At 41.7% G+C, this 27,581-nt stretch overlaps 2 protein-coding genes and 1 long non-coding RNA gene across 14 annotated transcripts in view; 1 reads left to right on the forward strand and 2 right to left on the reverse strand.

Moving 5' to 3' along the window:
- Window positions 1-24,226, reverse strand: part of tmod (tropomodulin) — a 48,022-nt gene extending 23,796 nt beyond the window's left edge. For 5 of the 12 annotated variants that reach the window (XM_011643045.3, XM_089072529.1, XM_089072527.1 and 2 more), the window contains exon 1: window positions 23,772-24,224. In XM_011643045.3, coding sequence (XP_011641347.2) covers window positions 23,772-23,957 — 186 coding nt within the window. In that variant the 5' untranslated portion in view covers window positions 23,958-24,224. Of the gene's footprint in view, window positions 1-2,512; window positions 2,689-10,796; window positions 11,019-11,317; window positions 11,552-23,771 lie in introns of those variants that run through there. The other 7 variants (XM_011643044.3, XM_089072526.1, XM_089072533.1 and 4 more) reach the window with 6 other exon arrangements.
- A 431-nt stretch (window positions 24,227-24,657) lies between these two features.
- LOC105429845 (methylthioribose-1-phosphate isomerase) lies at window positions 24,658-27,035 on the reverse strand. Its single transcript, XM_011643052.3, has 5 exons — window positions 26,654-27,035; window positions 26,321-26,559; window positions 26,035-26,243; window positions 25,613-25,821; window positions 24,658-25,456 (listed from the first exon to the last, which is right to left on the reverse strand). Exons 1-5 carry the CDS (start codon window positions 26,789-26,791, stop codon window positions 25,160-25,162), a joined length of 1,092 nt encoding a protein of 363 aa, XP_011641354.1. The 5' UTR covers window positions 26,792-27,035; the 3' UTR covers window positions 24,658-25,159.
- Window positions 25,775-26,901, forward strand: LOC148937595 (uncharacterized). Its single transcript, XR_016138311.1, has 2 exons — window positions 25,775-25,907; window positions 25,989-26,901. It is a non-coding gene; the product is annotated as an uncharacterized LOC148937595 (long non-coding RNA).
- Window positions 27,036-27,581: the final 546 nt, after the last annotated feature.

Here is a 27,581-nt window from a genome sequence, read left to right on the forward strand (position 1 = left end):
GTTACACTGCCAGTATTTATGCACGTCTAACAGCTGGCAAACAGCGCCGGGAGAGACATTGTTCAATGACCTGGAGCGTTTCTTCGATATTTCGACGACCATCGCGAATCGAGCCATCCATAATTATCGATAGCGATAATTATCGGCGACGTCGTTCGATTCGCGTGACTTCTCGGTCGGCGGAACGCGCGCCCACGTCAGGTTGTGAAAATCGCGTATAATCACAGCGTATTTGCCGCGTAATGACGGTAATAACCGTCGCGGATCTCGTAAGTTATCTCGACGATCGCGAATCGCAAATCATACCCGCGAGACAATTTATCTGGCGCGGCTCGCAGTTTACGGTCCTCGGTGGTCAGCATCATTTAGCACTCGTGGTAAGAAGACACGCGTGTGCCAAGAGCGCGTTACACAATTCCACGACTTCTTCGTGCCATCGTAGTCGATCTGTGGTTTCTGCGGTGTTCTCCATAAGATTATTTTCTTCCATGTACAAAGATCATCGCACAAGTCCGATTCGCTCTCTTTCTATTCGTCGATTGGTTGGATTTTCTGATTTTCTCTTTCTCTCTCTCTCTCTCCCTTTCTCATGTGCATGTGTGTGCGTGTGTGTGTGTGTGTGTGTGTGTGTGTGTGTACAAACAGATTTTCGTTGGCGTTGCGCCAAGCATTCAGCGGGGTTAGTAAAATCGCTTGGTCCCCGGAAAGATCCCACGATTGTGAAAGTGTATCAATATGGGGTTCGTGATCTGGGTTATCATGTCAACTTTTCAATTAATCGGCGACAAACCGGCGAACGTGAAACTCCAGTTAGTAATTAGATCGACGTAACGCGCGGCTATACAGATTAAGGATAACTATTAAAGTCATACTAAACGAGAGTTTAATTGGAATAGACGTATAACCAAAAATTGGGATTAAATTGGAATGAGATTGGAATTAAATTAGGATTAACTCGAAATTGAATAGGAATTAAACGAGCTCTCAAATGGATTAAAGCCATAATTGAATGCGTACGAGTATCGGATGAGCGTTTATCTAGAAGTAAAGCGTTTATCTCGTAGCGCATAAAGTTCAGATAAAGTTCAAGAGCGATGTGTCCTTTTAACCAATGCGCCTTTCTCCATTGATCCTAGAAACTCATATTATTTCGTTCAGACGAAGTCTAAATAACAATGGCATAGAAAAATCGTCCGATTCATTTTCAATGCGTGTTTCGAATTTAATGCCAAGCTGTCAGTTTTTTAAATAAATCAAGATTACGGAGACGTATCCATTTATAACTTCATCCACCGTGAGGTCTGATGTGCTGCGTGAATATTCATCGACGGCACATCGACCGACTTCCCGATGAAAACCTTTCTGCAATAATTATTAACGGCAGCGACGAAGCGTCGCAATTTTTAATGGCGGTCTGCAACGTCGACGCCCTAAAGGCGGGCATCGCTAAATTAAGCGAATCCGTCGGCGAACACGACGACGAAATGGAAACGCTCGTTCGTCGTATCATAGGTCAGTGATCGCGGGAATCAATTCCAGTTATTTTCGATCTGCGCTTTTTCTACTGCGTGCTGACATGCAGTTATCGCCTGCGACATCCAGACTCCGTGATGTTTGTCCCTTCGATGCTACACGCGATCCTTATGCTCGCGAAAAACTTGAATTCTTTCTCTCCTCCAAACAAACCCGCAATTACCCCGAAATAGATCCTGAAATCGATCATCGCGTCATAGATCTTTTTTATTTGTGGATTTTTATAGTTTTACCTCCTTACCAAATTAAAAAAAAAAATGAGAACGTAAAAAGTTCTTTTTGCATAAATTAAGAGCAAATCCATGAAGCGCACAAATATCACTAAAATCCGTTTCAGAGATAACTGGATATTTCGAGCAACGTGATCAGACGTTTAAATCAACTTTGATGAAAAGAACCGCGGTTTGCTAGAGGCACGTGTATGATTCGCGAACGCAGGTGTTTGGCCGAACAATCAAGCGGTCGCGATATTATATCGTTTCAATTACTAGAATAATGGAGCGCTACGGCATCGCGCTGATATGCGCGGCAAGCTGATCAAATATTGGCCAATCGTTAATTAGTGGCGCTCGTTCATTTTCTCCGAATGCCGTATGCAAAATACACGCATTATCCGAATGATCGCTGTTTACCTACAAACCGCAATGAATCGTGGCGGCATTATCGAAATCGAGACAGAGGCCGTAACAGATGAAGTACGCGATGAAGTACGAAAATGTACGCGAAAGCTCCAAAAGCTTTTCTCGAGTAACCGAAACGTAAAAATAGGCAATCATAATTTTTATTAAATTATCCAATTCTTCTATTGTCGATTGCGATAGTCGCAAGTTCTTAAATGTAAAGTAGAGCATCCTTCACGCGTAATCGGGCTGATAGTCGTCGCGATACTTGAACTTGTATTACCATAACAGCTCGTCATGACGACGTAACGACTCATCGCGCGAATCTCGATAATTGCCACAAATGGAGCGGTACTTACGCAATGGAGGCCGCAGGAACGAGCTGACCTGACGTAAGATAATCACGCGGCACAGATTCGCGAAGGAACCGGCTATGGGACTTTGCTTTCCGTTAAGATGAGCCGAGCCGAGCCGAGCGAGCAAGGAGCGGCACGTGAGTCGAGACGACAGTCGCCCGGAGCTGGACTGCTACTAAACAACCGAGTTTTATGCTGGAACCTCGATGAGAGTACCGGAGCGAGTAGAGTGGTATTGTACACGGGTAGCGAAGTCTATGAGCCGGTGGCGGTTGCGTTCAAAACGACTTTCACTTCGGCTCCGGGCTTGCCTCCCCAGCTGGAGGATCCAATTTTCCAAGTTTTTCGCGCGGTAACAAGATTACAGGTGACGATAATGTCAACGGAAATGTCATTTCGTGCTCTTCGTACTTCCGTCCCGTATTAAATTATCGAGGGTTTAGATCTTGGGGTTGTAGATCTTGAAAAACTCATTGAGGATACAAGCCAAAGAGTTTTGAGCATCCAGCAGCGTGAAGCACGGTACTCGTTTTTAATAAAATACAGAAAAATGTGGGAAACTATAAAGATGTATAATTTAATAAAGAACAAATTTGAAGATAACATTTTTTTCGTTTGAGATACAAATAATTAATGGATTAATTGCAAACGTTGACTTTATCCTGCGATTCTTCATTCACAAAAAGTAACGCGGTCAAACATTCTATCTCTCCTATTGCATATACAATGAGATATCATCTGACGTTTGATAAATTTATTACCTTGCTCGAATGGCATTTTCATCTCCATGCGGCGGTCCCTTGTCCGAGTAAACAACCCGTTGCTGCTTAAGATCCGCGTGATATCATCTGACGGACTCGCCGGATGACCTCATCGCACCTGCATATCAACCGTTAGATAGAGATGCAGTCGAGATCACCGCGTGCCTCTTCTATGGAATTTTTCAGAGGAATCCCAATAATACGCTTGGGATAATGGCAGGTGCTATTGTCCAACGTGCCGCTATGCGAATTTCGCGTCGTGGGAGGTACAGACGTGAATACAATTTAATATTCCGCAACGCACAGACCTGTGGTATCCGAATTATTTCCAGACTACACAAACATCATAAAGATATCGTAAAAATGTCTAATGACCGTCTTAATTTTTTCGAGACGTTTTTACACGATATCTTTTGAACTTTTATGTTGTTTGGAAATGAACGGATATCTAAATGCCACAAGACACCGCATTAAATCTCAGCCGTAGATCAAAAGGATTTTTTTACAAGTATAAGACACCGGACTAATTTGACTAATTTGTCCCTTTTACTTAGAGAATTTCTTTATAATGTAACCTGTTGCTTTAGGTATTTCTGAGAAAAGAAATCGAAAGGTTAAGACACTTTCTCCTGGTTGATCCAAGTTCTTAGGTGCAGCAATATTTTTCGCAATAAGAATTTCCCAAGGAAATGGAGGTAATCGATTTCAAAATTTAATTATCGATTTATTAAAGAGAAAAATATAGCTTTGAGCTTTGCTACGTAATAAGTCTGTTAAAAATAATGACACACGATTTGTAATATAAGAAATTGTCCTAAATTTATGATAAATTTATGATAGATGTAAAAGGAAAAATTATTAGACATCTAAGATTCTATTTATCGAGTAATGCCATCTATTATTCTTCAAAGATCTTATTGTTTTAGAAAACAATCGCAACAAAAGTCCTACGCATTCTCCGTGGAGGCCAACGAGTCTTTGTCTTCCGAAAGTGAATCTTGAAATAGCGAGAAAAGAACGCGACATAAGCCACAGACACAGTCGGGATGAGTTTTCACAGAATCTCGGATCCTCGATCTTCGAGTTTCACGGAAGATCAGAATCGTTGTTCCGCGTCGCATCCTCGACTTTTACAAAAATACGATCTGCGGCGAACACATCCTCTATTTCGGGTCGTTCCATCGCGATTCACCAGCGTATTTCGAGAGCATGGTCGACCTTGATGAATAGTGCCTACACTTCCGTGAACACGTCTGTCCCATGAACATATAATATTGGATGGAGGATTTCGAATCAAAATTGTCTTGAGAGCTGTAGAAAAAGATAAGACGATATGTGGGTAGGATTCAAGGCTGTAAGGTATCTGATAATATGTCTACTTTCAATTTACTTGTTTGGTGTAATAAGCAAGTAGAAAACATAATTATTTATTATTAATATAATATATTATATAATTTCAACTTTATGACATTTATACACAGCATTACATATTTAAAAATTACATCACATTAAAAATTTGGACAAATACTACTATTCCGCTTCTCATTAGATAAACGAAGTAATAGATAAAGTTCAACCGATAAATAGTAGAAAAAGAGATCCGTGTCCACATGCACTTAGGTCTCTTTTTCTAGACTCGTCAAGATGAAAGATCAAGCACAGAGAAAAATTAATCTTAAATCAAAGACAAATATTTTCATATATATAAGCATATATATAAGCAAGTATAAAAAAGTCTTAAAAATTTTCATTTAATTGAATTTGTATTGATTTACTAAGTATTACTTTAGTCAAGACTAAAAGTTGTCTATATGATGATCTGATTATAATATTCTTGCCTATATATAAAAATATATAATTTTGATTTAAGACCAATCTTTTTTTCTGTGAAGGAATTTTACTCCGTCTAGTATTATATATATATATATCGATCTCGTCAATCAATAGGCGATCAGTGATCGCTCCATGGCAAGTTCATAACATTTTTTATCCAGACGTTGCCAATCATTGTTTTATAGAGCGCGTTGGTTGATATGCATTGCATGGATAAATACTCGCGTCTATGACTAAATAGAGATAGACGGGGGAGGGAGGAAAGGGAAGGAAGTTGTCATCGGCGACAAATGGGGAGTTATCAGTCCCGTCGCGTGATCGATCGGAAGTATCGATGATGAGAAACCATCGTCGGGGTCGTTGACACGAGCCGACCGCGACACGGGATATACCCGTTGTTTCCCCGCGATCTCCGGTACGGCGTGTAAATAATCGCGCGTGTCAATGCGGCCTAAGTTTAGCGCACTCGTAAAGCCGGCCGACCGGCTTCTGCGTGCACGCGCAAATCGATCACGGATAGAGGGAAACGTTTTCGTGACGGCGTATTTCGGGACGGTTTATAGATCTCCGCGCTGTTTGGGGAACTCTCGCGATTTATAGCACGAACGTTAAACTGACAGGTACGGCGGAGGTGTAATCCCACCGTCAAAACGTGCAAACTCGTTGGCGCTATTAAGGTCCTAAAGCGTTCTTTCGTCCTCCTAGAAATTTATTCGAGCTTCTGTTAATACTCAAAGAACTCATAAAAAGCTATGGATACAAGATTTAGAGACGCAGGTCTCGATCGATTCCTCTTACACGTCCAGAGTATTGGCACATCAAAAAACTCGAGAACAATTAGATACCTTTACCCGATGCCAGTCGCGTAGTTCCTATTCACGTCCGTCTCACAAAGACACACCGTGTTGGCTGGTACAGGCACACACAACGTCTTTGTCCCTTCGACTAATCCCATGGCATCGTGCATTTAAAAGGCCTCTTAGTCACGATCGGCTGACCACACGCCTGGGAACCTCCACGATGACCGATGAAAAGGTCAAGCCGTGTAACGCTTACGCGCGATCGGCGTGTGCGCGTGCACGCTGTAATGAAAACCGCCCTCGCGTCATGCATAATCGAGCGGTTTACGTATTCGAAGGTATAATAGTCTCGCGGCTGAAAGAAACCCACGACATTTACAGCGGCAGCTACAACAATCCGGTTCCCGCGGTCGACGACGGCCCGCAATCGCGCTACCGATTTAATTGAAAGGCGAATCATAAATGGCGACGCTTCTCGCCAAGGCTAAAACGACGACGACGATTTACGCAAGATGCGATAGTAAATATCGGATAACACGCAACGCGATCGTAAAAGAAACATCAACAGGGGACGGCGGCCTTTGCCGGAGAGAAAAATCATATTTGAGCTCAGCTGGCGAATCTAAACTGCCCGACAGCTGTTGAAATTAAAACAATGATTCATCCCGAGCATCGCTTTCATTTCGCTCAGAATACACTCGTATACACTTTTCTTTTCTTTTTTTTTTTTTTTTACCAATTAGGCGCGAGTTGATCCTTGCGTTCGCACGATTAAATCCGATTGTTCGTCACAATATTTTTGTAACACACTTTCCAGAGCACGGAGAGATCCCGTCCGCTGCGATGAAACGCCGCGATACGCGTACTAAGCAAATTTACTTGCGCCATAACCGTCACGTCGCGTATGGGCATCCAAGGTGGAAACTTTCTCTCTCCTTAAGAGTCATCATCTAGCACGCGGCCTGCGTAATTCCGGCAATTCACGGCATTCCTGCGTCATATTACGAGAAACCAACACAAAGTCTTGCTGGCGAATTTAAAAATTTGACCAGATACAGAAAATAATTTTGTTAGAAAAATTATTACGTAGAACGTATAAACATAATAGTAATTTGATCTTCTAGCAACTAATTTTTTTTTTGTATATAATAATTTTGACAGTCCAATACATTATTTTTTGTATTTGACCAAATTTTTAGATTTGCCAACAAAAGTGTTTTTTTTTTTTTCTATGAAGGATCACATTTCCTGTTGTAATTTGTACAGTCTATCTCATTAAAATTTCAAAAATTATTACATCTATTTTGATTCAGTTAAATTAAATGTTGTAATACAGAAAAATAAAAAAAAAAATATATATATATATATAATATATATAATATATATATATATATATATATATATATATATATATATATAAATACTCTATTTTATATGAAAGCAATATTCTTGACAGTTTTCTGAGAGGAAAGGCAAGAACTCTGCACATTTCGAGCTACGCTTTTAAAGCGAAGTAAGACAGGAAGACGTGAAGGAGTTTCGCGAGAATCACTTTGAATAAATCATGCTTGCTCGCAAATGTACGAGCAAGAGCTTCTCTCAGCTTACGTCCGCTGCGAACATCTGCTTCTCTTTATTTTTCAACGTCAGCAGCATCAATATTGTCATTAGAAAATTTGCAAATTGCGACTACGAAAAGAGTCGAACCAGAGCTCGAGATAAAACTCATTCGACTGCCGCGTTCCGAGCGAAGTTCAAGGCCGTTTAATGGCAACGAGAGTAACGAATCCACGTGTACTTTATTTTTTTCTGTCACGCGAAAGAATAATGACCGCGAGCGAGGTCAGAAACCCTGGGAACTCCTCATTTACACGAGGAGCTTTCCGAGTCTATTTTCAGCGGTGTACAAAGAGTTTATAATTAGAAAGCACTGAGGGAAAGAAACTCACAATATCGCCGAATAATTCAATAAATCTAATTTTGAATCGCGATAGACAAAGAATTCAAAGTTTATAATTGGAGAGCGCGAGGAGGGAAACGGTCAACTCTATCAATTCCGTCACCCGACGAAATCTGCGGAAGGCGCGAGGTAAATGACATCGCGAACTGCCAATTGCGCGCCGTATTCTATTGTGAGAACGCCGGCTCGACAATCTCGGTTTTACGATTTCCGATTTAGCAGCGAGGTCCACGCCTCGCGAGATCGTCCTGGCAGCCGGAGAGCCGAAACGCGAGCGCATTTGCGGAATCGAGCTGGACGGGGGGAGGCGAGGGATGACGGCATTCGTGCACGGGATTAATAGATCCCGCCGTAAATAATTCGGGGCCTGTGAATTTTCGGTCCACCGGTGTGTAAACTGCCAGAATCTGTCTGGGTACCGTGCGCGGCCCCGGATCTACTCTCGTTCTCTCGTAATTCATTCCACGCTGGCTTGAACCGTGAAAAGCCGTTCAAGCTGTTCTCATAAAATGGCAAAGTTTACTCGATGTCGATACGCATGTTTCGTTATATCCACGAACTTTTCCAGAGTCACTTTCATCATGGCACTGTTGCGAAAGACGCAGACGTCTTTCAAATTACCGCCCGTTCCGTCAATTATCATTAGCATTGTATTCAAGCGTGCTCCTAATTGCACATTGTAGGCACTCGAGGCACCATTGTGCCGCGCTAACGCGAAAAGTGCGAGTTCGCCGCGAGCGAACACCAAGCAATTTGTATCGTGCACGGTAATTCTTCACGCTCTCGACGCGTTAATCTCCCGCGGATAATTTATAAGCCGTCGCGTCTTGGCAACGATTCGAACGGACGATCAAACAACGTTCTGAGACGCGAGAACTTCTGACGTTCTCGCGCGAAAAACCCGTGCAAAAAAGCCTTCGTTCCACGTCTCGCGTCTCACGGCCAAACGTATCGTCGTTGCATCGAAAATACGACCGATGATCTTCCAAACGGACGTAAAGCGCCGTAAGGCGAGTTAAGTGCGAGCAAACAACACGCGAAATTTCGTGCCCCGGCGAAATCTCCGAAGAGCTGTATTTCGATATTTCGAGAACGGCCACGTTTTCCGAAATATCGTGGAAAGTGCCCGGAAAATCGCCGTGAATCGCAACGCGCGAGTGAGGTCGCGCGGTCCCGCGCGATCATCGCCAAAGAAACCGAGCCAGGTGCCGATATGCCAAAACATGAGCACATTGTTGTAGCCCAAGAGCAGCTCGAAGGATCGGCGGTTCGAAGCTCTATTCTCGAATATTATTATCGTCGGGGTAATTTATAGAGCCCACGCGCGCGAAGTCGCGCGAGAAAGAGAGAGAGAGCCCGAAGTTTCGCGGACTCCCGAGAGCGCTAAATTGCCTTTGACGCGAATGTAGCGTACTTTATTCGACTTAAGTCTCGTATCTCGCGCGTGATATTTCAACAAAGTTGGACGGCTCGGAGAAACAGCAGCTGAACGCGACATTTTCAATTATCGACTCGGCAATTGCGAATGAACGGCTTGCAAATGCTCTCCTCGTCTTGGGGGTAGAAACGGCGCGAGAAAGAGAAACGCGTCTCGTCCGTAGCGACATAAATTCGGGAACAGACTACGGATATCAAATCATCGGGAATTGCGCAATGATCTTTTTTTTATTGCGATCTTTATTTCGCCATCTGGCGCGCGGCCAGCCGCGGCACAAGAGGACACTGTATTATTTTTATAGGTAATGAACAAAAAAAAAGGCCCGTTAAACATGACGTGATCCTGCCGAATCTTGCGCGTGCCTCTTTTGTTTATCTCGTCGCATTATAGTCCTATTTATATCGGGCGTATTTTTACGATGTCGCGACCGGATGCATCTTCGGTTCCGAGATTTCAATGCCAACATACCACGCGCAGCTGAGCGCGAGCTGCAACATATATCGTACATCATCGTCAATGCAAGAGTGGCGCTAACAAGGTCGGAAAGTTCAGTTGCAATCGTTATATTCCGTAATTGATCTGTGCCATTAACGAAATATAACAGAACAATGCAATAAAGGTCATTTAAATATAAATAAAAATGTCATTTAAAAGTATAAGCTACTTTATCTCTTTCTAATGATTGAAAAATCTAAATATCTCTATTAACAGACGAACGTAACAGCCTCTAATAACTTGGGACTAGTGACTAGTCGTGACTAATTTCTCTGATTTTTTTCGGTTTTTTTTATTTTGCAGACAGAAAATTCGTGATTTTTCTGAAAACACGACTGTGTCTCCAGCAAGATGCAGAGTTTTCCGCAGGTTTACAGAACAGCTGCCAGGACGCAAGCCCGCCATTGCCTCGCGGACCTGATTCACGGATAAACAGTCGGAAAATCGTAAACCACTCCCGTGACTAATCGCGTGCGATGGCAACTACTTTGTACATTCGACCTACGCGTGTCAAGAAAACGTTTTCTTGGCTTTTCCACCCATTCCCGGTCTAATCCTCTGACGTTAATCCGCGAGTTTTCCGCAAGTCGCAAGTGAAATTCTATATATATCCTATCTTATGTTTATGATTCGTCTGACAGGCGTAGAGATACGCGATCAGTATGATGTATGAAGGAGCAGGCACGCGCAACCGATTCTGGCAGGATCATCAGATTTAATTCCAGAATCGCTTTTTGTGTTCAATTGCGACGCGAATAATAGCAGATTCGGATCTTAAAGCAGCTTGGATTATTAATAAAATAATAATACTCAACAGGATTTGAATAGCCGACAAAGATTTGAATATTTAGAATCGGAGAATATCGCGCGGCTTAAAAATTTAAACTGGATTCCTGAATCTAAGATTTTCAAATGTATTTACAAAATATTTTTGAATCTAGGAGAGCGCAAAAAATATTAAATTCATTAAACACGTAAAGTCTGGTTTTTCGAACTCTACCTCTATTCTAGTGGTTGTTGTTGTGGTTTTTCTGGTGGTGGTGGTGGTCTTCATTACACTGAGATTATCGTATGGAGAATCCCAGTCCTGGAAGATCTCCGTGGTCGCCATGCTTGTGGTCGTTGTATCTCCCTTCGCACAACTTAAACGTCACTCCTTCCTAAATTCTTCAGACACTTTAAAATATTCTCTCGGTTATCCCCCGACGCGTCAGAAAAGATTCTGCAAGTTCGTACATGATCATAGCTTCATAATATCCGAGAAATTAAACATCTCACACGAGAAATTAAATTCCTAAATTATTTAAATCAACTATTTAAATCAAACTCGAAACGTTGATATAAAATTTTTAATTTGTCGCTAATCATTGGGATTGTTTAAATACTAATCTCGACAATTATAAAACAATATCTCTCCGTAAAAAATGCCATAAGGATAATATTTTTTCTAAAATTACGAAACGTTTCATTAATGGAAATCAAATTATCTTAAACAAAAAAAAAAAGAAGAGAAGAACTTGCAAGTGAGTGTATTTAGTCGAGCCGAAGATCGATCCGAGCCATCTCGCTCTTTCGATATCGAAATCATGCCCGCCTCATGAGCGAACGGCCGCTGCGAGATCGCTAGCGCGAGAGCGAGCTTCGATGATACGATCGGCACTCAGGGTAGGACCAAGGGTCGCTTTACGAAGAAGAAGGAACACTTGTGGACCAACCGCGAGATATGCGCGATTCGAGATGGATCACGCGCGACTGAAGCCGGGAAACACACGTCTTCGCTGTACCGCGAGCGGACCGCGCTGCGCCCCATCCGCGAGCCGCTTCCAGAAATACGGAGAAACACATATAATTAGGCCGCCACCCGCCGCGACGACAACGCGCGGTAAAAAGCGCATCGCGCAAAATATCGCGTCGCGATGCGACGCGACGCGACGCCAAGACCGAGATCCTTCCGCGCTCGATTTTTCTCCGGCGTGAGCGATCCTTTCCCTCAGCTGTCGACGATCGGCATCCTTGCGTCGCCATCGATGACGCGCTTCAATATTTTTTCAAACGAGTTATAATTTTGAATTATTAATCAGTCTGATTATCGAGAATTTTCAAATTTTTTATAATAAATATCAATATTTCTTGAAATTATTATAATTTTGAAAAAGTAAATAAAAATTTGAAAATAAGATTTGAAAGAGAAAGCAAGATCCTCGGTCTTTGGAAATAATAACTATATTTATAATTACTGCTAAAAATTTAAATACAATTTGAATGTTTCAAAAACTGTCAGAAATTAATGTAATTTTATATATTAATATTTTTTTGCATTTATATAAACCAAATAATAAACCAAAAAGTCTCAAGAAATTAGTTTTATAAGAACCGCCCAGTTATGAGAAAATGTGTGGATTATTAATATAACATTCAGTATAATAAAAAACCAAATTACAATTCCTAATCAAGTCTCATTAAATCTCATTGATTAACTACATTGATCAGTAGCGGCGATAATATGCAAATTGTTTTATTTCAGTTAAATTATTTGTAACAGCAATACCTGTTCTCTATGTTATGAATAGATGGCGATACCATTTGGAAGCTTTCGCACGAGCTTGAAAGCTATCCGTGCGAAAACCCTTCCGGAAGAACCGTCAGATGGTGCGAAAGCTTGCCAAGCTCGTATCGCTAGTATAAAGAAGCCACTGTATCCGATTTTACCCTCAGTCGTCAGGCTGCCAGAAGAGGTTTCGATCTAAGAAACGAGCTTAGCCGAGCTTTTCCAAATTCAAAGAACCAGGAACCAGCTCTGATCAGTTAGTTACTACTGATACAAAAAAGAATTAATAAAATTAATAAAATAATAATTATTAAAACAAAAAGTGCAATTTTTAAATGTAGGAATTAAAAAGAGAGACATCGAAAGAAATGCCAAAAAATTGACATGATGAGAGAAAATTTGAAGACTTGATTTTATATGTGGACCAAAACGTAATTGAAATTTTTACACAGAAAGAGAGAAGAAATTAAAATGATACAATATGTTATTCTTCTTTAGTACTCCAGATTTCTTTCGCTTTCTCCTGTATTCTGTATCTCGCGGGAAAAGTCTCTAATTAAGTCTGCGAAGGCATCATTTGGACGCCGATATATTATGCAAATTTCTCTCGTATTTAGAGACCGTCGCCAGACATGCGTAAACATGCGTAACATGAAAGTTAAATTGATCGGTTCTATTTCGGAAAATAATTTACGCGACGGGAATTAAACGTTTCTCTCTGGCGCCGCAGGGATATCATCTGCGCGATTAAAGAGCTAATTTCGCACGTCGATTGTCTGATGATCGTTCGTGCGAATTTTCCAGTTTCAATATGCGCCGCACAACAATCGCGAGCGAAAACAAGCAATTTTGTCTGCGAAATGACCTCCTTTTTGCCTCGGAAAAATTCAATTATTCCCTGCACCGCGCTGTACGATGCAAATATAAAATAAATATAGAAAGAAAATACAAAATTATCCTATGTTTCTATGTGAGCAAGTTTCCACGTTTTCTAAAACAACGTGCTAATTAACATAATAGAGTCGCCCTTAGATCCTAGATCCTCCTAAGCAACTTCCTCTGAGAAGTCAGATTTTATCTGTGTAAATCACTCTTAAATAATTAAAATTATATTTAATTGCTTTAAATTTATTTTTATCTATCTTGTTAGACGTATTATGCTAAACTTGAGAACATTTCAAGTTTGCGAAAATCGTAAGACGTAATAAAAGTTGAACGTCAATTGAGCGTTCGCCGGATAGAAAGGCACAATTGCCGTGTAAATTTACGTTTACATTTTCGCGGGAAGATGAAAACGGATAGAAATTACCGGAGCTACCGTGAGTTAAGTTATTGAGAACGACGGTTTTTGATTGCGTATGAAAATCCGCGAGTCGAGAGTGCGAGATTAAAACGGAAAATTACCCGCGGGATATTCTCGTTGTGACATGTGCGATTGATCGGCTCATCTGTTAACGTGCTAAAAATAAACGTGCGGTCTGAACTATACTTCCGTGTGGTGACTTCAATTTTAGAAGAGAGTTTTCTTTTCGCAAAGAATATATACACTTATGATATACGATTAAACGTATTTGCAAAAACTGGTACGCGTCGAATTATGAGGAAGAAATCATTATGTCGAGAGGGGCAATGAGTTCTCAAAGCTGATTGTATGTGTGTGTGTGTGTGTGTGTGTGTGTGTGTGTGTGTGTGTGTGTGTGTGTGTGTGTGTGTGTGTGTGTGTGTGTGTGTGTGATGTGTGGAGCACCCGTAATTCTCGTTGACCGAATCTAGCTTCTAGGGCAATGAGAGAATAGAAGGACAATTCGGAGAATGCGACACTAATTACGGGATCTAATTAATCATTCCGGGATGAACGTCGGACAAATAACAAATGGCTCGAACGTATCGTTTGGTGTTGATGCGGTTGCGGCTACACCAAAGAGACGATAAAACATTATTATCAGGGCGGAATAATACTTCCTCGGGCAAGACAATTTGCACTGCTAATTGCATTAGCCTTTGTTCACGATATCGAATCAATTTGCGATTCGCGGAGCTTCATAGCTCCTCGAAGCTCCGATCATCTGTTTAACATTGATTTCAAATTTTTCCATTTTTAGTTATGCGGATAACGAAAAATGTATTTTAAAAATAGAAAAAAACAGAATGCACAGATGCAGAAAAATAATCAAACGGTTTAAAAGACTTGTCATAAAAGCGTCGCACATTAAAGTTGTCCAACAAGATGCTAACAAACGAAAAACGGTTTTTGCATAAAAAAATTTGTATTTTTAGAATGTCCTGCAAGAAGTATTATTTCGGAGCAATCGAAACTCATCGCAAGCTATGTTCTATCTCGAAATCGAGAAAAGAAACTTTCCATCGACGCAACTGTTTCGAGTTTATTTTTAAGTCCGCTCTGCCGTTTTTCCCTTCCTCGTTGGGTGTCCTTACGTCAGCAACAACACGATGAGTGTTTTCTCTTTCGTTATATGGAAAACTGTACATCGCGGACCTTCCTCAATTGGCCTTCGATTCCGCCTTGCCTGATTATCTTTTCCGCATCATCCATCTCGTTAAAAACCATCTCGTTAAACACGCAAAAGTATATCCTCTCGAAAAAATATCTTGTACTGGCCAATGACAATCAATCTTCACATCAGACACATCATGTTATTTTGCAAACTATTTTTTGCATCTGATAAATAGACAAAGTCATGCCAGGATTATTTAGACTTATTTTTGTCAGGAATGATTAATCTGAATTAAATGACAAATAAACAATTGTTCAATGGGACGTAATGTTTTTCGATATAAACCAAAATTTGTAACGTAAATTTGTAAGATTTTTTTTTTTTTAGATACTTTGATTGACTTCTTGTCCGTGAGATTGACGTGACAATGAGTTTGTTGACCTCAGCGAACGAGAATTACTCTCGACCGATGATAACACATTGATTTTTCTTTCAATTTTCCCGTCTGTGACAGGTCGGCGCTTTGTCAAATGGAGTGGTTTGTCATTTCCAAATAAAGCACCGAACGATGATAATAAAAAATAACGAGTCACATATTTAATTACGCCGTCTCGAATTTTGATTATCGGCCACGAATTTCATTCTCTATGTACGAAACTATTTAGCTATCGTCCATCCCGCACAATTATTCTCCACTAAGATAAGATTTCAAAGCGATGTTTTTTAACAAAATCCTCGGCTTTATACTTACGTCTTTTACTTACGTCTATATTAAATCATCGCAAAACATAAAAATTACAAAAGTTAATTATTACAATATTATTACTGATCACGTCGAGGTAAAATTGGAGTGTTCAATAGCTCGACCGGTTCGATGAACGTCGCGTTTCTGGACGCCGGAGTTCGGTACTTGAAGGGTAAAGGTTCACGAGCGGTTGAAGCTCGCCCAAAGCTCGCCGGGGATCGCGCCGTCGAACGACGTGGCGCACGACAAAGCCACGGCGGGATAATCGGACGGGTGTGAAAACGGGCAGCAAAGGGTCGAGACATCGCGAGGTGATCCGTGGACGGCGAGAGACAGAGAGAGAGAGAGAGAGAGAGAGAGAGAGAGAGAGAGAGAGAGAGAGGGACGGGCGTGAACTCGATCTATTTCGAGATCGGGACGACCGACGACGTGCAACGCGGCGGCCCATCGACCGAGCCGATCGGCGGGTGCCCTCGCTAATTGAAACACCACGTCGTAGGCATTTGGACTTCCGTATACAAGAAAGCGAGACGAAAGCGGGACGAACGCGCGCGCGTACCGGCTCGCTCTCGTTAGACGCCGGACGGCAAAAATTGCTTCTGGATGAAACGTGACGCGGCTGCAAATCTGGCCCGATCCTCATCCTCGATCGGCAACGGCCGTCGGAATATGTTCGCCGGAGACGCATGTCCATCTTCCGTTGATTTATCTCGCCAGTCGGAAAATATTCGATAGCCTCGCCTTGCTGAAAGGCAGGCTCGCCTGCCAAACGTCCGTTCGCGGGATTGAAAGGGACATATTACCGATGAATGAAGTGATACGCTAATATAATAAGCGATGAGGTAAGCGCGGACATTCGTAGAAATCTAATCCTCGGGGATTTTAGAGATTGATAACTTCAAAGATTAAAAATGGACAAGGAAAGGATTTAAACGATTGCGACAGTGTGAGATGAGAAGAGAAGGTGATATTATGGCCACACATTTATGTTTTTTTACGGTATGCTTTGTACTTTGTTAATAATCAATATCTTTAATTGAAAATTTGACGATTATATTTATCAAAATGTTGTTCAATAAATTTAGATTCAAAATTATGAAATGTTTATTACATTGGACGTTATTTATAAAAATATACCGATTGTATGATGGATTAAAAAAGAATAGGGATGGTAGAATATGGATCGTCACAAAAAAAGATTTAAAAACTTGATTTAAAAAAGACACAATATTGATGCTTAAAAATAAAAATACCGTGTAATAAATGTCAACTATTATGTATTAGCGTCATTGTATAACAGCTACTAATCAAATAATTCCAAAGGTAATTACGAAAATTCGTCATTTAATAAGGAGAACTATTACGAATAGTTATAATACCTACACAGTTCATAATACCACTTTCTCCTCTAGAGAGGAAGCTAAAATATATCAGATATTTTTACGAATTGAAAATGAAAGTTTGAGAGATTTATTATTCTTGTACTCTTCATGTAAATAACGTTTGTCTTCTTGATAGACGAAGTTGGACTTCCGTATACAAGTGACGTAATAAATTACGAAGGAATATCGTGCTCTACACAAAGTATTCATGAGAGATGGACGCACGAGAAGAGCAAATTAACTTGATTCTTGGAGTTAGCGTTGGACGACGTGTCGCATTATGTCGCGACGTAGCAACTCTGTTCCTACACGTATTCGTTTAGCGTTCGTTGCATCGCAACGTTCCTTGCCAAATGACGCATTTCATTCAGAATTACTCTCCTTTACGCGACAGGCAAGTTCAACAAATGCGCCTTTTTTCCTGAACGATTCTTAAAGAGCCCCTTAAGAAACTCGAGAATCCGTTTAATATCAGGGCTAGAATCCGAGCTTAAACTCGAGATAAATTATATACAAAGGAAGTGTCTCGATCGTAGAAAATTTAGAAAAGGGAAAGAGAGAGAGAGAGAGAGAGACAGAGAGAGAGACGGCTTGTAATTAAAAAAATCCGAGAACACTGGAGACTTTTGATCTTCGGTCCACTGCTCGAGTACTCCGCGAGCGAGCGTCGGTGGTGAGGTGCTTTAAAAATATTACGGCCGCGAGGCCGTAAACTTAATTTATAACGTTGCACACATGCGCTCGCAGTATAACGTCTGACGTCGATCGCCAAATGTGCCGCGGCCCTACGTCACCGTCGGCTTATTTATAATCCGCGACGAAGAGATCGCGGATTTCGGCGGGTCGTCCCCAGTTTTCGACCTGTTGCACCCGGAAACCGAATTTGCGAGGTGAGTCGATACTCGCGAAGTGTCGTCGCTCCGCGCGCAAACGACGTGAGCACGACGCTCATCAAGATTTAAGTACAACGTCGAAAGGCGAACGCAACGCGCGCGGACAGACGACGACGGCCGTCGGCCCGGCCGGCGCGGCGCGTCGACCGAGTGAAATATTTTCGGAGGCACCCACCGCACCAGTTGCAAACGCGAGAAAACGAGGTGTCAGCTGCATCGCGCATCGGGCGAACTCGATAAATAGATTCTGATGGCTGCGTCGCGACCGGGGGAGAACGGTTCGGCTGGTATTATAGCGACGCCGGCCGATTTTCAGACTTCTTCTTCGATCCATCGAGCCGATACACCGGGAGGTTCTCCCCCCGGTATTTTCTCGCCCGGTATCGACGATCATCCCGATAATCCTATAAAATGCGGGGATTAATGCGTCTCGATCACGCAACCGGGAACGCGGACCAGGCGCACGCCTCTGCACTTCCTCTCGAACCCGGATAGCGCGGATGCCTAGAATTTTATCGACGCCGTTAATTGCGGATCATAATGCCATCACCTCACGGTCTCGCAGGCGCAAGGTCGGATGACCCGAGGACGCGAGGAGGAATTTTTGTCGGGTCTCCGCTGTGCGTGCCAAGAGTGCTCAAACTCGCGCGGCGCGCGGTTTCTCATCTTTATTCTTTATTCTTATCTCGTATAATGTTAAAATAATCGCCCGGCTCTTCCCGATAAATGCCGATCTTCTCTCAAATGCTTTAATGACACCTTCCTATAACATTAATCATCGGCGTTGAGCGTAGCGTGAAAAAGCTGAAAGAGACAAGTTCGCTTGCCAGATTGAAATTCGATTCACTATTTGTTATTATTGCATTTTTTGTTTTTATTGCATTGCTTCATGTTTATATTTTGTGCGGTCCACATGCCATATTTAATATGATTGTCACGATATGCAGGTAATTAATTGATGAAAAATTTATAATTCTTTTATTATATCTATAAAAACAAATACATGTAAAATAAAATTTATCTCCTGAAATAATTTAATTTTTTGTTATATTGCTGTAGCAATATGTGTGTATCAAAATTTATTTTCAGCGATTATTTGTGATTTTTTTCGCTTTTATATCTCTACATAAAGTGTCCTTTTGAATAAATTGTCAATTTTATTCATATCTCCATTTCCCTTGTTTTATTTTGTAATTTCAACCGAATACTTGTACGAAGCACAAGCATCGTATGATTGATATAAAGTTGAAGTCCAATTTATACACGTCTATCTGGGTATATTTTCCTTGTTTTCATTATTATAACTCAGAATCGTAATTTTATGACAGATAGCTCCTCGCGATTCTTGGCTGGACGAGCAGCTGCATTCGGTGTCGTCGGATGTAAACGAGCGGTGCCGCGTGTACGAGCCGTGTTCGTCGCGATGAAACGCCGATATCTGCCCCCCCCCCCCCCGAAACACACCCCCGTTTCCATTTACACCTGCAGTCCGCACGCCTAGTTTGCACCGATCGCGAAATCGCGTTTAACAATAGCGGTCTGGCTCGTAGGCCGTAAGTCAGTCGTAAGCGTATTCGTGATGGAGGAGATACAGCGGGAGCTGCATGTAACGGTGAATGCGGATGCAACCCGTGAATGGAGTTCAACAGGTATCCGTAGTAATCTCCGGCTAGGCGGCGGGAGTCGACAATAGAATGCCGGCCGAAGTCGCGTCCATTATCGGCCGGCTGATAAACGGCAAAGATATGTATTGCACGCGCGGTAGCTCGGGTAAATTTGCGTTAAATGCCAATGCCGGTGTGTCAACTCGTTTCTCAGCGGCAGGTTGGCCGGCCAATTCTCGCGACATTTCGCATGCGATTAACTCTCTTTCTGGTCCAGCGGTTTTCATTAGTATCACGCTATTGGACATATTTATTGCCACGTGACGTCGAACGTGAAGCGCGAAGTGTAAGGTGCGCTTTAATTATCATTGTAATTCATCGCGATATGTAAGAAAATTTAAATCTTTCAATCAATTTAGTTTACCACCTTTACGCCCAATGTAGAAAAAAAGTTTTGTTACAAACTTTCAGTTGCTGAACTTCTATTAGTTTCGTGTTAACTGCGTTTTTATTAAAAAAGAGTGAATGTCGAAGTCTGAGATATTCTTGGAAACGCATGGATATTTTTACTTTTTCCTACGGCTTTCCCAAATGAAACACGGTAGACAGAAAACTCATTCAGATCGGACGCAACTCGAAAATAATTCAACAGCTGCCAGTATTGGTATCGTCGGTCGGTCGGATAACTTAGAATTACGATGACTAATTGAACGTCGGAAACAGAGCGAGTAATTTACGGGACAAATTCGCGGACTACGTCGCCGAGTTTATACGTAGCTCGTTTCCTCTCTCTCATCGACTCTCTTTCTCATCGATTTTTCTCTCTTCCGTTTCTTTCACAATCTGGAGCTTCTCTTCGAGCTGTCTCTGCTTTTCGTCAGCCGTTCTCGAACGAGACATAAATCGATTTAATAACCAACGTTCGGCGAGAATTCCAAAATATGTCAATCTAATCAACTTAGCACACACACAAATCTTCTCTTTAATGACTATATTCTCAACTTGAAAATCCTTTCTTCTAGGAGAAAGTCCAACAAGAAAGTGATCGAGATATAAATATCAAATGAATTTATATCCCGTGAATAAAAGTATATTCGATCCAGTTTGAAACTCGCGAACGTAAACCCGGCGTAAAATAATCGGCGGCAAAAAAAATGAGCTTAAGAGCTCCGAGTGTTAATTGCAGCAACAAACGTCGTCGAAGGCTCCGGTGCCGCGCTCGCAGCGCTTAAATTGATTTCCGTTCCGTTTACGGCCCCGAATGATTTGCTGACGTTTCGCTAACGTTATGCGCGGCAGCTGCTACAGAGAAACTCGTCTAACTCGTCTGCTTATTCGTTCACTTTTCGCTCGCGTTCAGCGCGCCGGTTAAAACGTCTCTCCTGTTTCTATAATGTGTCGTCGGGGCGATTCGCGCCATCGCTTAAGTTCCCTGTCGTTAAACGTTAGCGTCAAATAAACACGTACATTGAATTAAATTTCGTGGAATTTCAAGTCCTCGTGTATTTAGCCTGGTTGAACGTCCGTTTTTCGCGTCTCCGTTCGCAGAGGCGCGTTTTGTCGACAATACTCGCCCGTATTCACCTGCCCGTCATTACATCATATTTACTCGTTTGCCCGAGTGTGTGCCCCGTATTCATTCAACGGCCCGGAAGCCGGTCGGTTTCATAACGTGAAAACACCCATCGATTTTCTCGTATTTATAAAGCCGAGACGCGACTCGGCGCCAGCATCCGCGACTTAAAAGTAGCGCATCGATTCGTATCCAGCCACTTGTTCGATAAATCGTTACTCCCGCCGCGCGTCCGCGGGCTTTACAGGATAGAACGAATCGGGGAATTACCGCTGAGGTACTTTTAAAATAGCACCGAGGTCGCAAACGAGACTATGGCGATCGTCTGTTTCGCGGACGATCATCGAAGAATCGTAGATCATTCGCGGGAAATTATTGCACGGTTGCCTGAGTAATCTGGAAATTTGCGCAAAGTCCAAGATTCTCCGTGCTCTAAACGTTGCTTAAAACTAAACACTTAGTAACTATTATTTACGCCTTCAGAATCACAATGTTGTGAAAATGATATCCTCGAAAAAATAAAGACATGTGTGTGTGTGTGTGTGTGTGTGTGTGTGTGTGTGTGTGTGTGTGTGTGTGTGTGTGTGTGTGTGTGTGTGTGTGTGTGTGTGTGTGTGTGTGTGTGTGTGTGTTTCCTTATAAATAATTCTTCCCAGAGCTCTCTCATCATCATCACTTGTTCACGCGCATAGAATCATTTCCATTTCCCAGAATATTGTCCCTTTTATCCAAATTTGATATCGTAAAGCATGGAAACGGGGCGCAGTTGGCAGCACGCACACTAATACAAAATTAGCCGCACGGATAGAATTTCTTCGTGATCGTGTTGCAACAGAGTGTTCGGAAAGCAAGTGTCTTCATCAAGCGGTCACGGAGGAAACAGATCGTCGCTTTCACGAAAGCAGATCGCCGGTGAAATTTATGCTGTCACGTGCCGTCCTCGACAAAGTGGACTGCAATTTAGCCGCTCTGCTTTAACGAAGCGCCGCGTTTCCCGTTTAAATGTAGAATCGTGATAGTAGCTTTGTGCCCGCTAATCGCGTTACAAACGAAAAACCATCGTCAAGTATGAGCACGATGAGCGATCGTGCCTATGTAATGGGCTATGTGACTCTCGTTCGCCGACATTTATCACTTAAAAACCGCTTTAGGACTAATTTTTTACGATTATCGTTCGTAATGCTTCCCTTCTTTATTTACTTGGAGAGTATCGGTTCGTATCATCCCGCTCACATAATTTACGCTTAACGAGTCCTTTTAATTCAGCGGAACACCGTTGACATTCGAACTTAAGCCAAGAATTTTGCAACTCTCGTCGGTATGCGAACAGTTGTCGGTCGCACTTGAATTTTGACACTCTCGATTTATTTTTCAACGGCAATGATAATCAATATATGTCGATGTCTTCATTTTTCCAAGTCAATTTTTATACCGCATGTCCAGTCTTCTTACGTAAAGCGTTTCTTATCGTACAGTTAAAGGCTTTTATTTTCGAGGACACTTTTTTGTGACAACGTGAAGGGTTTCCTTTCATTTCACAAATGTAAGCTCGCTCCGTGAGCTTGAATCAGAAGTGAATTCGTGAAAAAATTTTTTATTTCTTGTTGGTTGAAACGTTTTTTTTTCAATGTCAATTGGGCAGAGAAATCACGAGATCGCGTGACAGGCGGCTGGAACAGAAAGACGCAAATCACAGACGCGAACACGTCGTTGTTCATCGGAAGTTCCTCTCGGCGAACGGCCGGTCGTCAGCCGCTCGTTTGCCGAGTTTACGTCGCTGGCCGTCATTTCTGCGAGGAGAGTTCGTTGCCAGTTCTAAAATCGTCGTCCTGACAATGACGTAGGATCGTGGCCGTTTGTTTTCTCGTGGGACGACAATCGCGACGGCGGATCCGTTCTTTTGTCGCTTCGACGAGCGGAAAATACGTTGCGCCATCGATCGCAAAAGATCGCAAAAGATCGCGCACGTTGCGATCTCGTGGGGGTTCGCGTTAACGCGCGTCCAAACTAAATAACGAGATGTATATCGATGAGTCACGACGTGGCGGGCGCAGAATAAATAAACGATAGTTTATTCGACTCAATGTTTGGGTAGATCCGTATTACGTATGCAATGATGCTTGCCCGATGAATTTTGCGTTGCGTTCGCAGCCGCATCGTGCCCGCACTCCTCCGCAGGTATATATATATATATATATATATATATATATATATATATATGAATAATAAACATCGACGGAATAATTTACGACGGAATAATTAACTCACGACTTTTGAGACAATTCATTGATATCCAGCGTAATATCCAGAGCGCGATTCGAAATAATGCGAGATACTCGACGCCGCGGAGCGAGAGAATGTTTAATCGTTCTATCTATAAAAAAATCAGTCTGATCTATCTACGAAAAGAATTTTTCCCACCGATCGATTTAATTCGGAAGACTCTTAGTTCCACTCGAATTCTCGTATTTAAATCTCCCTGTCGTGTTCTAAATCCTGAACTTTAACATCTGTCTCTTAAAATAACACATTACAATGCAACTTCTCATTTTTCTTATATATATATATAAAATAGTAAATAACTTTTTATTCTTGTTAATTATGCTTTAATTAATTAATCGAGTCTGCATTTGCGTTCCCAAACGTGCCGAGCTTATCGCTCTCGGAAATCGCCCACGACAATTATCCCGACCCGAAACGCCCACGCTGCGGCGCCGCCGGAAACTGGACGATTATGGCAATCGGTCATGTATACACATCGTCAAGCAGCTTACCTCCTGGATCTTGTAACTGGTGCGGATGGTCTTGCGTCTGGTGGTGGTGATCTCGTAGGTCTCTTCGACGGTGGGCGCATCATCGTCGTCGTTGTCCTTACTGTTGAGGACACCATCGCTGTCGTTGTCGGCCCTCATCAGCGCGTCCGTCTCGTCCATCCCGACGTTCTCCGTGTCCACTTCCATCAGACAACAAAAAAATCAACGGCCTACGGCTCAAGATCGATCCAAGAAGATCGTTCGTGGCGATCTCACTGCGAACGTGAGTTACAAGAGGCGATGGAACACCAGTCGTCTCTCCTGTCGTCGCACGGGCACCAGTTTTGATTTCCGATTTCGAGGCGCGGCGGAAAAGTTTCAGAGCGCCGCGGAACTATTCCGGGAGTCCAAGTTCCGCGCGGAACGGCGAGACTGGCGGTACTAAAGCACCGCGCCGCGGGAACCCGCGGCGGACGAGATCCCGCGCGCGTCTTTCGACGGCGAAAATAGAATCCCCGTGGTTTCCCGCAGGAACCCCCGCAGCTCGCGCGCGGGAACTCGTGCCGACGATTTTGTCGATCTATCGCGCGTGAACAGTTTCGCGTAGTTGGAAAGAGATTCATATTGGAATTTTGGAATATGTCACCTTCGAGGATAAGTGAGATCTTTTTGAGGGTTACAGACTCAAATTTTTCTGTGGACATAAACGTTATTAGTTATTAAAGAACATAACGTTATAGAGTTATTGAAAGAGAAGCTCGAGGAGTTTATGCAGTCTGTCTAATAATTCGAAAAAATTAAATATTTAAATTTCGAAAATGTCAATATTATGTATCTAGTAACGTGTTAGTTAATACGGTTATCATTGTAAGATGCATAAATTTCGAATATTGTATCCACAAAGGTGTATAAATAATCTATTTATTCAATAAAATATAAATCTATAACAATCTCTTAGTAATAATATGGAATAGCATTGTATAATAATAATGTCTCACATATATCTCTAAAAATTGAAGAAAAAGTATTTAATACAAAATTTTATAATTTCAAAATGTGCTGTAATATAATATATAATTTAAAAGACCAAGTTGAAGGCACATTAGAAATCATTAACCGGTGGCGCGCAGCAAAAAAAGTGTAAATTTAATATATCAAAATCGCAATCCTAAAACGCTGTAATAGTTTATCAATTTTATAAATTTCATTGATTGGTTTTAATTTAATTTGCTAAATATAATTAATATAACTATAATAAATATAGTTAACTTCCCTGAGTTCTTAAATCATATTATCGGATATTTTTATAGCACTGGTTTATGGTTTTCAAGAGACTATTGTTATTAACAGTCGTATATCCTAATATTTTCAATTGATAACGAAATACGCATAAATGTATCTACATACGTCTATAAAAAAAATTTTTTTTCATGAAGCAACTCTTTCCCATTGATCAGTTCTGATGGCTCAAAAACACCGACTTCCGTAATTATGCCGGTAATTAAACTCGCCGGTGTCACGTCGAACGCCGGATTCCAACACGCTATGCCCTCTGCTGCGATTCTCTTATCGTTTACGTGAGTCATTTCTCGTTCGGGTCTTTCTTCGATAACGATATTATTACCGTCCGACATTTGGAAGTCTATGGACGTCAGTGGTGCAGCCACGTAGAAAGGAATATTGTGATACTTTGCGAGGATCGCAATCTGTAATCAGTATAGATAACTGTGTAATAATTGCTGTAACTAGGTACTATGACATCTATAAAGATTATTTTTATCGCACTGATTATCCTTCATTGTTATCGTTATTTTATCTGTAATTCGCGAATTAAGATATCATATGCTCGCTGACTAAGTTACCTGATAAGTTCCGATTTTGTTCGCAGTGTCGCCGTTCGCGGCGATTCTATCGGCGCCCACAACGACTGCGGTGATTTGCTTCGTTTTCATTACCGCGGCGACCATGTCATCGCAGATCAGAGTTGCCGGAATCTTGTCATGTACCAATTCATATGCAGTTAAACGGGCCCCTTGATTGTACGGTCTGGTTTCAGTGCAGTATACATGCTCTGTAACAAATACGATAACGATATGACTGATGTTCGAATAATATAATGATGTTTCTATGGTTCAATGTGTGGAACACTTTAACTTGGTTTAAATTTTTATCTCTTTTTAATTCTAGTAATTAAAAAAAGATAAAGAATAGATAAAACTCAAATTAAAATTTATTTAGAGATAGACTTGAGAAACCTCGCGTTTTTGAAAATGATGATATTTACCGAGCCTTCTCTTACTGTGGAGAGATCTGATGACACCTAAAGCTGTGCCGTATCCCGCAGTAGCGAGACTCCCAGTGTTGCAGTGGGTGAGAATTCTAACAAAACTCTCTATAGATATATTACGCAGAATCGTAAGCGCTCCCACATTCCCGATCATTACATTATCCGTCACATCATTTTGCAGCATTTTGTTTATCTCATGAATGAATCTGTGATACAAATTTTAAGATGGCATAAAGCTGATTGCTCAAATTCTTCTCCAAAAGCATGCCAGCTGAGAATATACCTGTCTTTCATCTGGGATAGAGTGTAAGCATCGTCTTTACTGAGATTATCTGCCAGATCTATGAGCTCGTTGGCTGCTATCTTCATGTTGACTGCAGTAGGACGTGCCGATACCAAATAATTCAGTCTATCCTCGATAGTCTGCCGAAGGACCATCTTATTCTCGTAACCTGCGTGTTGAAGGATCTCTACTGCCAGACTGAGGCAGCCTACGATGGCTATGGCTGGCGCACCTCGCACCTGTACACCGTCACCAAATTATCAGTTTCATTTAATTATAATTTATTATCAGCAAACACGAAAGAAGATACTCGCGACTCGACGGTGAACTTACCTGCATCTTGTTGATCACCAGCCAGCCATCATTCACTCCTTCAACCAAGATGTAGCGGGTGGTTGTCGGCAACAACGTCTGGTCCAGGATCTCCAGTTTGCCATCCACTATGTTCCATTTTATCGCCTGCAGTGTCATCGCGAGCTAATAATCATGACTAATTGCAACCGGTCACAGGAGCAATCTACGTCGGACAATAACTACGGATTTATTGACTGAACGAGCAATAATTATGACACCATTCTCGATCAAGTGAGATAAAATGGAGTAACGTGCGAAGCATGTGAATTACAGTGAGTACGTCCAACGAGAAGGTGCCATCTGGCGAACAGAAATGTGAATGGGCGCCATCATCCCCCTTCCTCATCATCTCCTCCTTCGTCATTTTTACCCCCTCCTCAATCCCATCTCACTTCGCTCGGACACCGAAAAACGCATGTAACGTTATCTTCGAACGCGTTGCATAATTTTCCTGATAACAGTAACAGTCGTCAGCAGCTCGTCAGCTTGTCTGTTTTGAAAGTTCACAACAGTTCGAGATGTTGTGAAATAATCAAAAGCGGTCTGAGATCAGAGTTACTTCATTTTGCCCGCGAATATCATTAATGAAAATACGAATAAATCGTTATACTTGAATATATTCGTTAAAAACGAATTGTTTCTATTAAATTTATAGATCATAATTAATCATGTCAATTAAATTTGATTTTATTATTCGCGAATTCAAAAAGATTTCTTTAACTGTGTATGTTATAAGTAAAATCGAGAGTTTTTTCAACAGAAATGAGTAAGGTTTTGTAGATATAAATTATAAAATAATTAAAAATAAAGTTAATAAAAACTAACGCTACGTGTGTAATAAATCTTTCAAAGCTAAAAATATCATCTTTTATAATACCATCATCTTTTATCCTTTTCAAAGAGACCA

This window comes from Pogonomyrmex barbatus, unplaced genomic scaffold (genome assembly GCF_055798465.1).
Source record: "Pogonomyrmex barbatus isolate J1 unplaced genomic scaffold, ASM5579846v1 scaffold13, whole genome shotgun sequence".
NCBI classification, from domain to species: Eukaryota; Metazoa; Arthropoda; class Insecta; order Hymenoptera; family Formicidae; genus Pogonomyrmex; species Pogonomyrmex barbatus.

Excerpts from the sequence above, each read along its gene's own strand:
- LOC105429845 (XM_011643052.3), bottom strand. The coding sequence starts at position 26,791 with ATGACACTGCAGGCGATAAAATGGAACATAGTGGATGGCAAACTGGAG. Across the intron at positions 26,560-26,653 it reads TGGTGATCAACAAGATGCAG|GTGCGAGGTGCGCCAGCCAT; the intron begins GTAAGTTCACCG and ends GACGGTGTACAG. Across the intron at positions 25,822-26,034 it reads CCACAGTAAGAGAAGGCTCG|AGCATGTATACTGCACTGAA; the intron begins GTAAATATCATC and ends TATTTGTTACAG.